The 14818-nt window shown below is 61.6% G+C and overlaps 1 protein-coding gene across 4 annotated transcripts; it reads left to right on the plus strand.

The window, feature by feature from the left end:
• Positions 1–1966: 1966 nt before the first annotated feature.
• Positions 1967–14323, plus strand: PUF60 (poly(U) binding splicing factor 60). 4 transcript variants are annotated; one of them, XM_067712643.1, is made up of 12 exons: positions 1967–2107; positions 6552–6653; positions 8876–8971; positions 9086–9175; positions 10046–10096; positions 12161–12322; positions 12395–12487; positions 12634–12847; positions 12926–13116; positions 13244–13379; positions 13575–13810; positions 13897–14323. In XM_067712643.1, exons 1-12 carry the CDS (start codon positions 2084–2086, stop codon positions 14194–14196), a joined length of 1695 nt encoding a protein of 564 aa, XP_067568744.1. In that variant the 5' UTR covers positions 1967–2083; the 3' UTR covers positions 14197–14323. The 4 variants fall into 4 exon arrangements, with proteins under 4 accessions (XP_067568744.1, XP_067568745.1, XP_067568746.1 ...); XM_067712644.1 differs by lacking the exon at positions 10046–10096 and having other exon boundaries at positions 1968–2107; XM_067712645.1 differs by lacking the exon at positions 6552–6653 and having other exon boundaries at positions 1968–2107.
• Positions 14324–14818: the final 495 nt, after the last annotated feature.

Consider the following 14818-nt stretch of genomic DNA (forward strand, 5'->3'; position numbering starts at 1 on the left):
CCAGTAAAGATGGGGATAATAATGGTCCACACTTCATGGGGTGGTTGTGAGATCGCACAAGTTAACTGTGAAAAGTAACGAGAACAGTGCCCAGCACACAAGCACTCTGAAAGCAGCAATGCCAGATTTTCACAGGGGAAGCTGCCAGCAGGGGGTGGTGCTTTTGCCCCCCACAATGGAGGTGGCAAGTCCCAGCCGATCCACCCCTTTATCCCCCCCCCCCCCCCCCCCCCGTTGTGGAGGCCTCTAAGGTGCCCGGCCAGCTCTAGCACTGGGGAGCGCCGACAAGTGTGACAATGGCTCCATTGTCTGCTTTCCAGCTATATGGTTTTGTTGTCATACATTCTGGAAAATTACAGCTTTATCTTTCAACCTTTCTGTTTAACTGTTCGTTTTCCTCTCGTGCTTTCCATTTATAAGTGCTCTTTCTCGTTTGCTGAATGTTCTTTCTTTCCAGCCTCTTGTTCATGTTTTCAGACGCAACAGCCTCTCTAATATCTCTGAGGATACGGTTTTAGCTTTCCTTTTTTCCTCCTTCTTCTGCTCGCTTTATTGGCTGTGTTCCTTCTGAGTCCCTTTTCCTTTTGCTTTTTTGTTTTTTCCTCTCCCTCAGCTGTCTGGTGATCCTGGGTCGCCCAGTTGCATTTAATCTTAGTGGCTGGGGCCTATTGCCTGGTGAGCTTTGAGATCAAGGATCGAGCCAGGCCATTCTCCTGACCACCTCCCAACTGCCAGGCTTTTCTTCTGTGTTGGGAGCTACTGCAGAGATGAGCTCTTCTCTCTGAGGATTGTGGGTGCCACATGCTTGGGGCCGGACTCGGAGCCAGGGGTGGAGGTGGCAGAAAGGCGGGAATCTCACATATTCCCCCACTTTCAGAACAGGACCCTGCCCCCGATGGCCAACCCAACCGAGAGCGCCTCTGCTGGAGCTCACCTCCCAGCCACTGCCGGTAGGGGCTGAGCCCTGGAGTCTCTTCCTTTTCACAGTCGCACTTGCGTGAACGATTTCCTGGACCCCGACCTCCAAGATGCGAAAGCAGCTGCCGCTGTCCACCTTTCTTCAGCTCCACAACATTCCACCCCTTTGTCTTCATGGGTTGCTTCCTTTATAAAAATCTTTTTCCTATCATTTTAGAGGGAAGGGAGATGAGGCAAATATTGTTGGGTTTAACCAGGGGTGTCTGTATTTCATGTCAAACTCTCCCAGGATGCAGAAGAGACCTGCCTAGTAGGGGAAGACACCTTGCTGCCTCAGGCAGGCTGAAGTTGCTAAGCTGACAACTTCAGGGCCTGAGCCTCACTGAGTGAGGGTCTTGGGACTGGGTGGGCATGCAGCAAACGTCCAGGGCAGTTCAACACCAGGGATGGACACCTGGAGCCTTTAAAAAACAGTTCAGAACTAAGGGGACTCTGAGTGCATACCCTTCCCACGGGATTGGTTCAGAAGCCTGTCTCTTGGGTTGCACTTCTACCGACTGTATGTCAGTGACTCTACGACGCCATCAGTGCGAAAGATGCACTGTTTTATGGATCAGTAGGAAAGAGAAAATGCGGCCATTAGGTGACAGCACACCAAGCATTGGTAGGCGCATTCGGAGATATTATGATGCAAAGATGCATCTCGAAATCTGAGTCCGAAATACAGCGATTCTTTGTCACTGCTTTTAACCGCAGCCCTGGAGAGGATCGGGCCCTCTGTGACCTGCCTCGGGTTTTCCTGCAAAGCAGGCAGAAAACCGAGCAGAGGCCGGAGGGCGGCACGGGACGAAGCGAGGGGTGGGACTGGGACGCACGGAGGCCGGCGGAGGGCGGGGCTGGCGGCGAGCGGAGGCCGGGCGGCAGCGCGCGCGCCCCCGACACCCCCTGGCCCCGCCCCTTCTACCCGCCCCTCCCGGAGCGTTAACTGTTTCTCCCCTCACCGGAAGCGCGCTCCTTTTTTCTTCCACGTCGCCGGGGGGGGAAAAGGCCTTAATCGCGAGAGTTCCGTCCTCTTGAGAGTTTCTCCGCCGGCACCCAGATCGCGCGAGACCGCGGGAGGAGCCGACGCGTGCGGCGCGCGCGCGGCGGCCGCGACGGGCGCAAGATGGCGACGGCGACCATAGCTCTAGTAAGTGAGCACCCCGTGACCGCGGGCCGCCGCTCAGATGGCGGGAGCGGGTTGTCGGCCCGGCCAAGGCGCCGAGGGTCCACTGGGGATGTGGCGATCGCTCCGGGGCCCCGCGCGAGCTCCCGCGTCCTTTGGTCGCGCGAGGCGGGGGCGGGGCGGGCGCGAGGCGGGGGCCGGCCTGCGGCCGCAGCTTCCGGCCCGCAGATTGCAGCTTCCGGGGGCCGGCGCGGGAGGGCCTGGCACGGTGGGGACCCGGGGCGCAGTTGGGGGCCGTGCCGCGCCCCGAGCCGGGTCCCTTCGCGGTGAGGCCGGTCGGGCCCCGGCGGCGGTCGTCCCCTTCTGTCGACGGGGTGCGCCTGTGTCCCCGACTTGAAGGCGGGGCTCCTGGGAACCGTGGCGTTTCTCCTCCCGCTAGTGTGAAAGGGGCCATTGGGCGTGCGGGGGTCTGTAGGAAGCGATCGGGCCTGGTGAGGAGAGAGGCCTTGGCTTCTTGCGTACACAGCTGTGAATTTGCTCTTCGCTGATGCTCAGCGGGGAAGAGGTTTCCAGCCAACAGGGACTCCGTCCTGCTAGCCCCACTCGGGAAGGGAAGACGTGGTCTCTCATTGCATGTTTCCTGAGCGATCACATTGTCCCAAGCGCTGTGCGAGGACTTGAGGGAACAGTGGGGAACCAGAGGCAGTCTTGCCCTTTTCCGGGGTCTGGTGGGCACTGGAGACCAGTTCCCACCCAGGGTGCGTGAAGTGCTAGGGGGGTGCGGGCACATAGAGGAAGGAACCCCTCCTGCCCTGCTTAGTGGTCTCATCCTTCAGCCACATGGAGCAGTTAGCATAGATGGACAACCCCTCCTCACACAGCACTTCCGTGGTGAAATCTCCTTTCACTCTTCTTCCTCTCAGGCTTGTGCGACTGACTCCCCTCTGGGACCCTTCACACGGTACATCCCTTTCTTTACCTGCCACTCTCCCCCGACCTGTACTCAGACTGATGTGGTGAGGTGTGTCTAAGAAGGCAGCATTTGCAGGTAGATGGAGGCTGGACTGATAGGGGAGATATCTCAGGGTCAGGGGGTGTACTTAGACTGCCTTGGCCATGCTCTCAGCTGGGGGCTGATGCCCAGAGAGGGGGCCGAACCTGTTGCACTGGGGAAGAAACTGACCCCCAGTGAGAGAGAGGCCCCAGGCTATGAGGGGGGCCCAGTGTGTGACAGTCAGGCCTAGCTAACTTCACTGTCTTCTTTCTGCCATGAGCCGCTTCCTGTTGAAGCCACGAGAGCAACTACCTTTGTGAGAGAGACGTTAGAAAAGAGGTGAAGGTGGAGGCTTGGAGGCCACCAAAACTGGGAAGGTGTAGGAGCAGGAGAGGCCAGTGAGAGTCACGTCCCCAGGCGTCCACAGACCTGCGTCAACACCATGCCTCAGCCTTGCTCAGGGGAACTGAGCTCTGCTGTGGCACAGGGCCAGACACAGGTGGTGTCATAGTAGAGGTGGATAGGGGCACTGAGTCTAAACCCTGTAAGCTGGGGTTTTCAATAAGGGTCTTCACTGAGCGTCTGACTCCTTTCAAGAGGTTAATACGTGTATGCTAATAGGTGTACGTAAACTGTAGAGGCCCAGGCTTCCCTCATCAGCTTGTGGGAGTGAAGTCCAGCTTGTGGTCCAACACATTCCTTTTCCTACCTTTTGAATGGATAGGTTTCTAGAAGGGTTACCTGTTTCCCTGCAGTCCTTTTGGGGCATATTGAGAGCTTGGTCTCTGTCTTCCGGTCCATGCATGCTGAGCAGTGCTGGTTTGCTGTCCAAAGCTGTGGCTTCAGCTCTTGTGGGAGGTGGAGTGGAATGGCACGTGATCTCTTGAGGAAGGACCCAGGAAGATACAGAAGCGCCTCTTCTGACGTGGGTGTGCCTTCCACCTGGCGGCTGCAGAAACGGGCCGTAGCCCCTTCCTCTGACACTTGGACTCACTCCCACTTGGGACCATCATCCTTGGGTTCCATCTGGCAGGAGCACTGGGACCCTCCCCCCTCCCCAGGGGCACAGTTGCTTTTTTGCTCTTTCTGTGGGTCCCAGCCTGCATGTCAGTTCCCAGAGAGGCCTTCCCTGCGTGCTGGGGCCCAGCGTGCCCCGTAGTCCCGCTCTTCCCACCCTGTGCTTGATGTTCTTCTTAGCACTTGTTAACTACAGAAATGATCTCACGTAGGTGCTGGTTGCCATGCCTCTTGTCTTGTTTTGCTGCATCTGCAGTGCCCTGCACAGAGCCTGGCCATGCAGTGGACAGCATGGCACCGTGTCAAGGGGACTGAACGGAAGGAAGGCAGTGTCCTGCAGTGGCCCTGCTGTGGCCACTTGACTCTGGGTGCTGTGATAGTACTAATAACCCTTGAAACCTATGGATTGCTTGCCACGTGCACATGGATTGCCTTAAGCACTTTGTGTGGAGCCACTCACTGAATCTTCCTGCCGGCCCCAGGAGACAGGCCTGATGGGCGTGAAGCCTGGAGATGTTAAGTAATTACGTAACTTTCCTTTTCTTCTAGTGGAAATAATCCTTTTGTCCTGGGCTGTTGATCATTGACAGTGCTGGGGTTTGGGGCCCAGAATCATGGGGCAGCACTGCACCCCACCCCACCATACACACACACACACACACACACACACACACGTGCCGGAGGGGGATTCGCACCCCTCAAGGCACTGCTGCCTGGTGGGGGGCGGGGTGGGGGGCTTTGTGACTGCAGGGCATGCTTCATTCATTGCCAGAGGATGACAGCATAGGGCTAGCTGTAATGATAAATGACAGTTTCCTTTAAGCTCTCTTAGCATCTGCTTAGAACAGAACCCTAGGCTCAGTGGGACTGGAAACTTTGTTTCTGCCATGAATAGGTAGGAGGTAGGATGTCCTTCCTAGAGTTCTTGGTGAACTGAATTTTCCTGGGAAGTCTCTTCTGAGCTGGGTTCTGATCTCAGCACTGTCCTGGTTCCTTTGTTGGCTGTTACAGTAATTTGGGGGAGTGGTTTATAAGTGTGCCCTCAAGCTGACTCTGTTCACAGGGGTCTAAAGGTTGGATCGTATCCCCAGACCTGAAGTGATCTCTTGCTGCGGGTCTTAAGAGGCAGCCTCTGCTCTGGGTGTGTTCTGGGGGCTGCCAGGGAACTTGGGGCAAAGCCAGACTCTAACCCTGTCCCCAGATGCCATGTGCCCACTGGGTGGGACCTGTGTCAGCAGGTCCCCCCTTTCCTTTGTCTGTCTCTGGGGCACAGTTTCTAAGCAGCAGTGGTGCCGAGTTCAGAGGGGTTCCAGGGAGGCAGCAAGGCTGGGTCGGCCACAGCTTCTGTGCCCGCTGGCCACGTCTCCAGTGCAGTCAGGTTTGTGCTGCTGTCTCTCCTTTGAGGCTGGAACTCCTGAGACATGCTCTGGCCACGTTGGCCCAGCCTTTGGCTTTGTTTGTGCACGGACCCTTGAGGGTGGGCATGGCTGTCGCCTGTGTTCAAGATACCTGTGGGTCTCGTCCTTGATCTGGGAGCGGGTTCCTGCTGTGTGGCATCTGAGAAGGTGGGGAAGTCTCAGGGCGCCTCCACTAAGACCCTCTCCCCTGTGACGTTGCCCACCTCCTGCCCTTGGCCTGCCACCCTTCTAAGCCGGGTCGGCAGCTTCTCCTTCCATTGGGCTGGCTCTGCATGGCAGTGCTTCTCGGCCCCTCTAGGCCTGGCCAAGCTCTCATCTGCCCCGAGTTAGACAGCCCTGGACAGTTTGCTGGGGGAGGGAGGCTTATACATGCAGACGCCCTGCCCGGCCCTGCCACTCAGAGGGCAGCCCTCCTCGGAGCTGTCTTCAGGAGGGGCCTGGGACCTGCCCCAGGGGCTTTTTGGCCAGAGACTGTTGAAGGCATTGGGGCTGACGCTGAGCTGTGGGCTGGCCCAGGCATGTGGACAGGGTGCTGAAGAGGTGCCTCTGTCTGCCTCAGGAGGGAGACGGCCATCTGCGCTCCTTATCATCTTGTCCTGCCCGGCCTGGCCCAGCCTACCAGTAGGAAAGGAAGTGATCTTTAGGACCTCAGCTGTGTGGCCAGAGGGCAGCTCTCGACCCACTCCTGCCTTCTGTTGGGCTGGGGCAGAAGCATAGCTCAGCTCTCTACCCTGTCTCTTTCTGGGGACTCGTTGCCAGCTCGGGGCTGCCACAGATTTGCTCTGGTTTCTGCCAGGCCAGCCCCTTGTGCTGGACTCTGGGCAGCTGCAGGTGTGCTGGAGGAGTGGGCAGGGTGAGGTGCAGGGAGGCAGTGTCAGGAGTGTCCAGGGGCCATGTCACAGCTGGCTCCTTCCTGGGCCCCTGCCGGCCTCCCTTCCTGGTCCGTGCGGAGCTCAGCTCTTAACCAGGAAAGACGAGAGAGGGCCTGGGTGGCTGGGTCTTGTGGACGTCCGTCACATCATCTCCTTCCTGCCTGCAGCAGGTCAATGGCCAGCAAGGAGGGGGGTCCGAGCCGGCGGCGGTGGCGGCGGCGGCGGCGGCGGCAGTGGTGGCAGCGGGAGACAAATGGAAACCTTCACAGGTACTGACCTTAAGCATCCTCGCCCTCAGGCCCGCCTGCCCGCCCGCCCGCCCGCCCGCCTGCCTGCCTGCCTTCGCGTCCCTGGGCCCAGAGAGACCTGGCAGGGGGTGGGGCGGGAGGAGCCCGAGGGACTCTTCTCTGTCCTGCCCTCTCGCTCGCCACCCAGCCTCCAGCCTGGCTGTAGCCTCCTCCTCCCTGCCTCTACTTGGCGTCCTCCCTGCTTCTGTGGTGGGTTGAAGCCTCATGTGTCTTCAGACACCAGGCAGATGGTGGCTGTGGTCAGGTGGGGTGTGAACCTCAGCCGGTGGGAGCCCTTCACGTCGGTGTCATACAGAAGGGCAAACGTGTTGTTCCCGAACGTGCAGGGTATTGCTAAGAGCCAGAGATACAGTTTCACTTCAGATCTCTGACTTAAGTAAAACGTGAAAGCAGAACCGTGTGTAAGTCAAAGTCCAAGTCTGGCGGCCTCGGGGCAGGGTTTCAGGGTAGGCGTGGGAGATCTTGGCCAGTTCTGGTCGCAGAGCCGGTGGGAGTGTGGGGGGGGGAGCCGGGTAAGAAGGTTCTTCACGCTTCTCCACGGCAGCGCCTGCGTCCAGAGTGTTGGGGGGCTGTTCGGCTGGGCCCCCAGCACGCTGGGGGGAGGGCCATGGCACGCAGCCTGGACCCTAGGAAGTTACGGGGGCTGAAGCTGGTGGGCCCCTCTAGCCAGCCCTCCCCGACCCTGGCTGGCTGTCTAGCCAGCCATTGGCTGGTAGAAGGGCTTTTTGTTTATCAAGACAAAGAGGAGATTGAAAAGTTTCTAAGGGGCTGAAAGGGGGTAGCATTGGTTACCATGGTGACAGCCTGCTCTGGAGTCATAGCCCCAGGCTCTCGGGCCTCTCTTGCACTAAGGAGAACTGGGCTTGGAGCCAGCGGGAAGGACAGCCTCGCAGGGGCCAGACTGGGTCGCCAGGGGAGGGGCTTCCAGGGCTTCCTGCCCTTTGACCCTGTGCTGGAAACCCCACACTCCAGCTGGTCAGGATGGTGGTTCTTGGGGTTTGGGTCATCCAGCCCCTTCCTGCCCCCTTTGTACCTCTGTCCTTGCTCGTCACTCCTGTGCTGGCGACCTGCCTCTCTTCTCTGCTGTCCCTCCCGAGGCTTCATGCTGGGTGCTGCAGATACCCGCTCTGGAGCGCTTGCTGGCCACCCAGTAACTGGTGGATAGGCAGGTGTGTTCTAACTCCCGACACACGTGCTCTTCTGGGTCTGGTGGCCGTGCTTCTCTTCCAGCTTACACAACTGTTTTCTTTCCCCTGCAAACAGCTTAGAAATGAGTTTTGGTAGAGGGCATGTAAACAGTCCTAGTAGCATCCACTCTGGTCTGCAGCAGGCTGGGACACCGCCACCGCCACCAAAGCGTCTCCTCCTCCCTGTGCTTGCCTAGGGTGCTGGTGGGTGTCCACTTCTGTCCCCCTGTGGCTGGCCTGCTTCTGGCCTCTCTTGCCAGGGTGCCTATGCACAGCCCAGGGAGGAGTTTGGTGGAGGTGGGTTGGAGCCCTCCTTGGGGCTGCCGTGGCCTGGGAGAACAACTCCGGGCTCTCCGGGCGGTGTGCACAGTGTGCAGGGATGAGTTACCGCCTGGAGCTGTGCTGGGAGGGAGCCCTTGCCCATACTTGCTCTTTGAGTGGCCCCTGGATCTCGTCCCGAGCAGGGAAGCCGAGTCTGTGGCCGTGGCTGGGGCCATGAGGAAGTGTGGGTGCCAGGCGGTCCGGGAGTGAGGAGTCCCAGGACCTCCAGCGAGCCCTGGCCCCCTCCCCTTGTCTTAGAGGACAGCTGAGGCTGGCTCTCTTGTGCAGCATGGGACGGGGGTTCTGGGGTCAGGCATGCCACGAGGGCTGGGCCCTCTCACTACTTGTACCTGTCTGGGTGACTCCTGCAAGCCTGGGTCCTGCAGCTGCCCTGGGTTGGCCAAGGGCCCCCAAGGTGTCTGTCTGCCTCGGTGTGTGTCCTCCCGGTGGATCCTGGAGGAGACCGGCCTGGGACAGGCATAGGGGTGTCAGGTGGGCAGACCCACGTCCAGGCTAGGTGGGAGACAGTCTGTGTGAGGACGTGTCTGCCCCTGGGAGCGGGCTGAGCTGCAGGCCACGTGCGGTTGTCGGGGAAGGAGGTGGGGTGGGCTCCTGGGGCCGTGTGAGGGAGGTCTTGAACTTGTCCTTAATGCCTTCCCTGCTCCCCATCACCAGGGGACAGACTCCATCAAGATGGAGAACGGGCAGAGCACAGCCGCAAAGCTGGGACTGCCTCCCCTGACGCCTGAGCAGCAAGAGGCCCTCCAGAAGGTGAGAGCGTGTGTCCTGCCCGGGGCGCTGCGGCAGGGGGAAGCCGCTGGCGGGGGAAGGCCCATCTCCCCGCAGGCCAGGCCCCCCAGTGCTCCTCAACACCTTCTCTCGCAGGCCAAGAAGTACGCCATGGAGCAGAGCATCAAGAGCGTGCTGGTGAAGCAGACCATCGCCCACCAGCAGCAGCAGCTCACCAACCTGCAGGTGAGCTGCCCTCCCCGCCCCTCCACCGCCTCCTCTGCCTTCTCTTCCTCCTCTTGTGCCTGCGGCTGTCCCCGCAAGGTGTCGTGCTGCTCGGTTTCTCAAGGACTCCTTGGGACGCCCGGGTTCCTCCCTGGGGCACGAGTGGCCCAGCCTGACCCACGCCCCCCCCAACCCTCCTCTGCGCCCCACCGCCCCTCCCGAATCGGCTCCTCTTCTTGGACTTCAGACTGTGGCCCTGAGCCCGTGTGCCCCCAGGCGGCATGGCTGGTGTTGCAGCCCCTAGGAATGTTCCTCCCCACCCCCATGGCCTCGGATAAGAGCAGTCGGGGCCCCCCTGCAGGGAGTTCAGTCCTCGGCTTGGGGCCCAGGACTGAGAGGACAGGCTGGGGACGCCTCCACGGGGCCCTGCTCTAGGCCTGTGGCCAAAGGCTGCCTCGGCTCTGGGGAAGAGGACAGGGTGAGGCTGACAGGTGCCTGGGCCTCGAGCCCCCCCCCACCGCCCCCTGCCCCCCTCCCCCTCAGATGTTCACGCTGCCAGGAGATGCCCTGGCTCTTCACTGTGCTCCATCCGTTCCTCCCCTCCCCCTTCCCTCCCCCTCCCTCCTCCTCCTCCCCCTCCTCCTTCTCCTCCTTCTCCTCCTTCCCCCTTCCTTCTGCCCCGCCAGCCAGGCTGCGGGGCGGGGCACCTGGGGCTCTGAGGCCCCCCTGGGCAGGTGCCGGCAGCTGGCCTCTTGGCCGGCAGTGTGGGAAGGCAGGCGGGCCTCCTGGCAGGGCGGGGACTCCGGGCCTTGCCGCTGTCTGCGTGAGGTGTGACGAGAGCGGAGACTGCTCGGCTCCAACAGACTGAACTCTGTCTTTACTGTCTTTCAGATGGCAGCAGTGACAATGGGCTTTGGAGATCCTCTCTCACCTTTGCAATCGGTCAATAGACATGCTCACTTCTTCCGGGGCTCATGTCCTTAGTCAGGGCTAGAGGGGGGCAGTGCGGCCCGCGTGCTGGGGACCTTGCTCCCCGTAGCCGGCCCTGCCCGCCAGCTCGGGACAAGCGCAACAGAGCGCCAGGCGTGGCGGGGCCAGTGGTGTGGGGGGCACCCACCCCGGGACCGCCCCTGGGGAGGCCTACATCTGCTCTGAGGGCCCGCCTTAAAACTAACCGGCCAGGTAACTGCGGAGGGCAGCCGGCCAGGAGGGTAGCTGCCCACGCCAGGCCCGCCTGCACCCATGCCGCCTGCACACACGGGGTGCACCGCCGGGCCTCCAGCTCCGCCGGTCTCCAGGCTGCTCCGGCTCCTGGCTTGGGGTCAGGCCCCCGAGGAGAGAAGGGTCTTAACTCATGGCCCCATCAAACCCCGGAGGGAGGACGGATGGATGGGGTGGGGGGCTGGGGGGACCCAAGCAAATGAGAGAGGGAAGCACGAGGACTGGGCCTCGGGCCTGGCTGTCAGCAAGGGGCGGAGGCCACGCGGCCAGGGGACAGGCAGAGGCGGCGGCCAGAGGGGACAGGGGACAGGCAGAGGCGGCGGCCACAGCCCTGGCTGCTATCAGCAGGAGTCTGGGAAGGAGAAGCCCCTCCATCCCCCAGAGGCAGGCTGAGGAGGAGGCCAGGCCCCTCTGGGGAGTCCGAGGGGGAAACGTGGCCTTTTCTGGGGGTCACCCCTGGGTGTGCCGCTCTCGCAGGGGAGACGTAGTCCTGACCTCGAGGACCAGACAGTCCCTGTGTCCTCTCTAGGAAGCGTCTGTCTGTGGGGACAGGTCAGGGAGAGGGCTTTTGGCACACCTGCTGTTGGGGAGCCCACACTGAAGAGGAGACGAGCTCCTATCTTGGAAAACTTTGACCTGAGGGGCAGCTGGTTTTATGTCTGGGGTGCCTGGTGCGAGAGGGGACATAATTGTACTTTTGGGGGGGTCCTTGGTCTCAGCAGGGAGCCTGAGGCCTGTTTGTTGAGAGTATAGTTTGAGGAGGGGAGTCCCATTTGTGGGGGGGAATTCTAGTCTGGGGGAGATGTGGACCTTATTTGTAGGCCCCTTTTTGAGGGACGGGGGGCCCGGCCTGTTCTAGGCCAATTGATGTATCTAAAAGAAGCTGGCCTCTGGTTATGGGGAACCTCGTGAGGGTGTGGGGCTCCCCTGTTGAGGGGCTAGAGCCAGGGCCCCGTCTCCTTTGCCTGCCCTGGGCCTGTGGTCTCCTCCCTGGGCCCAGCTCCTCCCAGTGGCCCATGGCGTGTGGCTCTAGGACCCTCCCTACCAGGCATGTCATATGTGAGGTGGCAGGGTGGGAACTGTCTCCTTGAGGGAATGGGGAGGTCCCTCGGCACAACTGCCATGCTCGCCCCAGCGTAGAGGCGGTGTGTCTGCCCAAGCAGAGCCCAGGGGCTTCTCCTTTTGGCGGCTCTGCCACCTCTTGATGTTCCCGGGGAGTAGCAGCCCTTTTTTGTGAGGGTTCAGGCTCTGGGGCCCTGCGCGAGCGGCTGCTGTTCGTCTTCTCTCCAGGGAGCCCCTGTCTGGGCTCCTCCCCTCCTCCCCGGGGTCTCTTCTGGGCGGTAGCTGCCCTGTCTTCTGTCCCCTCTCTCGCCTCCACACCAGTGGGTCCCTGCAGCCTGGCGGCTCCCCCTTCCCTCTCTGTCGGAGTGCACGGCCAGGACCCTGGGAGGACCTCTCAGCCCACCTGGGTGCCCGGCCCCAAACTGGAGGGCTTGCGGCCCTGCCTTGCGACCACCTGTCAGCTTCGCTGTCAGTCTGCCCGGGACCTGGGTGGGCCGGGGTGCGTTCGTTTCCTGCCTCCAGGCCTGCCTTTCCTTCCTGGGGGTGGGGTCCTGCCGACCCCCACCACCCTGACTGCAGGGGCTGAGCCTGTACCACGCTGCCGTGTGGGGAGCCCTCCCCAAGCGGAGCTGGGTGGGTGGGCCAGGAGGGGAATGGGCTGCCCAGCCTCCCACCACCCCCTCACAAGCCAGTGGCTCTCTCTCCCCTTGTGTCCTGCTCCAGATGGCAGCTCAGCGACAGCGGGCACTAGCCATCATGTGCCGGGTCTACGTGGGCTCCATCTACTACGAGCTGGGGGAGGACACCATTCGCCAGGCCTTTGCCCCCTTTGGACCCATCAAGAGCATTGACATGTCCTGGGACTCCGTCACCATGAAGCACAAGGTGAGGTTCCATCTTCCCTGCCTCGCCCCACCCCCGGGCTCTCCAGGCCTAACAGCGTGTTCCTGCGTCCAGGGCTTTGCATTTGTGGAGTACGAGGTCCCAGAGGCCGCCCAGCTGGCCTTGGAGCAGATGAACTCCGTGATGCTGGGAGGCAGGAACATCAAGGTGAGGCCGGGGGTGGACCTCGGGGTCAGCACGTGGCACGGGTGTGCGGTGTTCAGTCCCCCCGAGATGCAGAGCAGCCCCTCCAGGAGCCTGCAGCGACCCAGCCTAGGCTGACTGGGCACTCTTCATCCCTGCCTCTCCCCCAGGTGGGCAGACCCAGCAACATAGGGCAGGCCCAGCCCATCATAGACCAGCTGGCCGAGGAGGCGCGAGCCTTCAACCGCATCTACGTGGCTTCTGTGCACCAGGACCTCTCGGACGACGACATCAAGAGTGTGTTTGAGGCCTTCGGCAAGATCAAATCTTGCACACTGGCTCGGGACCCCACGACTGGCAAGCACAAGGGCTATGGCTTCATCGGTGAGCTTGGGGAGGCGGGGTGGCGGTGAAGCCCACCCGACACCGTGGCCGGCGCTCACTGCCACTCCTGCTCTGCAGAATATGAGAAGGCCCAGTCGTCCCAGGATGCCGTGTCTTCCATGAACCTTTTTGACCTGGGTGGCCAGTACTTGCGGGTGGGCAAGGCTGTCACCCCCCCTATGCCCCTGCTTACACCTGCCACACCTGGAGGCCTCCCACCTGCTGCTGCTGTGGCCGCAGCTGCAGCCACAGCCAAGATTACGGCTCAGGTAAGGGCAGGTGGGATTGTGTGGGCTTGGTGGTGGGCACCAGGCCCCCGATCCTGTGCGGACTGGCTCTTTGGTCTTGAGTGGAGGCGGCCAGACCGGGGACTAAGCACAGTGGCCTTGGTTGCAGGAAGCAGTGGCTGGAGCAGCGGTACTGGGTACTCTAGCCACACCTGGACTGGTGTCCCCTGCCCTGACTCTGGCCCAGCCCCTGGGGGCTCTACCCCAGGCTGTCATGGCTGCCCAGGCCCCGGGAGTTATCACAGGTGAGCCTGGGTGGGTCGAGGTTTCCCTCCTTCCCCTGCCCCCTCCTCTGGGCTTGATGCCTTCAGCTGCCCTTAATGAGCTTCCTTAGTCCCCTGTGCCCCGGGCAGTTCAGCCATGCTCAGCGGTGCTGTGCTCCTTCCTGGGAATGGTGGAGGCGGGGGGAGTGACTGCTGGACCTGGTGGGTTTGCTGCAGGTGTGACCCCGGCCCGGCCTCCCATTCCGGTCACCATCCCCTCTGTGGGAGTGGTGAACCCCATCCTGGCCAGCCCTCCGACACTCGGTCTCCTGGAGCCCAAGAAAGAGAAGGAGGAGGAGGAGCTGTTCCCTGAGTCCGAGAGGCCAGAGATGCTGAGTGAGCAGGAGCACATGAGCATCTCTGGCAGCAGCGCCCGCCACATGGTGATGCAGAAGCTCCTCCGCAAGCAGGAGGTGGGCAGCCGGGGCCGGTGGGGCGGGGCGGGGTGGGGCGGGGTGGTGCAGCCAGCCACAGCTCTCAGCTGTCCCCCCCCCCACAGTCCACAGTGATGGTTCTGCGCAACATGGTGGACCCCAAGGACATCGATGACGACCTGGAGGGGGAGGTGACCGAGGAGTGTGGCAAGTTTGGTGCTGTCAACCGTGTCATCATCTACCAGGAGAAGCAGGGCGAGGAGGAGGATGCAGAGATCATTGTCAAGATTTTTGTGGAGTTTTCCGTAGCCTCTGAGACTCACAAGGCCATCCAGGCCCTCAACGGGCGCTGGTTTGCTGGCCGCAAGGTGGTGGCTGAAGTGTATGACCAGGAGCGTTTTGATAACAGTGATCTCTCCGCGTGACCTTAGACCCATTCCCTGGACTTGCACTTTCTCCTTGTTTCCTCCGGGTTTTATAGAGAGATTCGGTGGTATCTTGGGCCCAGCCGCCCAGCCTGTGGATAAAGGTGCAGATGCTGCTGGCCCTGAACGTTCCTGTCTGACAGTGGTCTTGTGCTTATTGGGTCCCGTTGGGGCGCGGGCGCGGCTCAGGGCAAGCACCCGGGCCGTGCGGAGGCACTGGGCCTTGGCGGCCGAGACCTCAGTGCCGGGAGGAGGGCATTCGCCGGGGTCAGCAGGGGCTGCTTGGTTACTTGGTACCCGCATGGGGCCGCGGAGGAACGTGGGGGTGGCTTTCCTGCTCTGTGGGGCTCCACTGTCACCTGCGCAGGAAGTGCTGCGAGAAGGCTGGCCCAGAGCCCCTGAAGTCCCGGGACACGTTTAGTCTGTCAGGCAAATGAGCGCCGCCTTGGCCCGGCGCCCTACCCTCCGGGAGCCCACGTCCCTGTAAGAGGGGCGGCGGGCAGGATCGTGGGGTCTTGAGGCCAAGCCCGGGGAGGGGGCCCAGCGGGCGGGAGGGGCGGCAGGAAGCCTCGGTCCCGGGAACGGTTGGGGCGCTGGCGTGCGGGAGCTCAGGCTTTGAACG

The sequence above is a fragment of the Pseudorca crassidens genome, chromosome 17 (genome assembly GCF_039906515.1).
Source record: "Pseudorca crassidens isolate mPseCra1 chromosome 17, mPseCra1.hap1, whole genome shotgun sequence".
Classification (NCBI taxonomy): domain Eukaryota; kingdom Metazoa; phylum Chordata; class Mammalia; order Artiodactyla; family Delphinidae; genus Pseudorca; species Pseudorca crassidens.

Excerpts from the sequence above, each read along its gene's own strand:
- PUF60 (XM_067712643.1), top strand. The coding sequence starts at position 2,084 with ATGGCGACGGCGACCATAGCTCTA. Across the intron at positions 9,176-10,045 it reads AGCAGCTCACCAACCTGCAG|ATGGCAGCAGTGACAATGGG; the intron begins GTGAGCTGCCCT and ends ACTGTCTTTCAG. Across the intron at positions 12,323-12,394 it reads CCGTCACCATGAAGCACAAG|GGCTTTGCATTTGTGGAGTA; the intron begins GTGAGGTTCCAT and ends TCCTGCGTCCAG.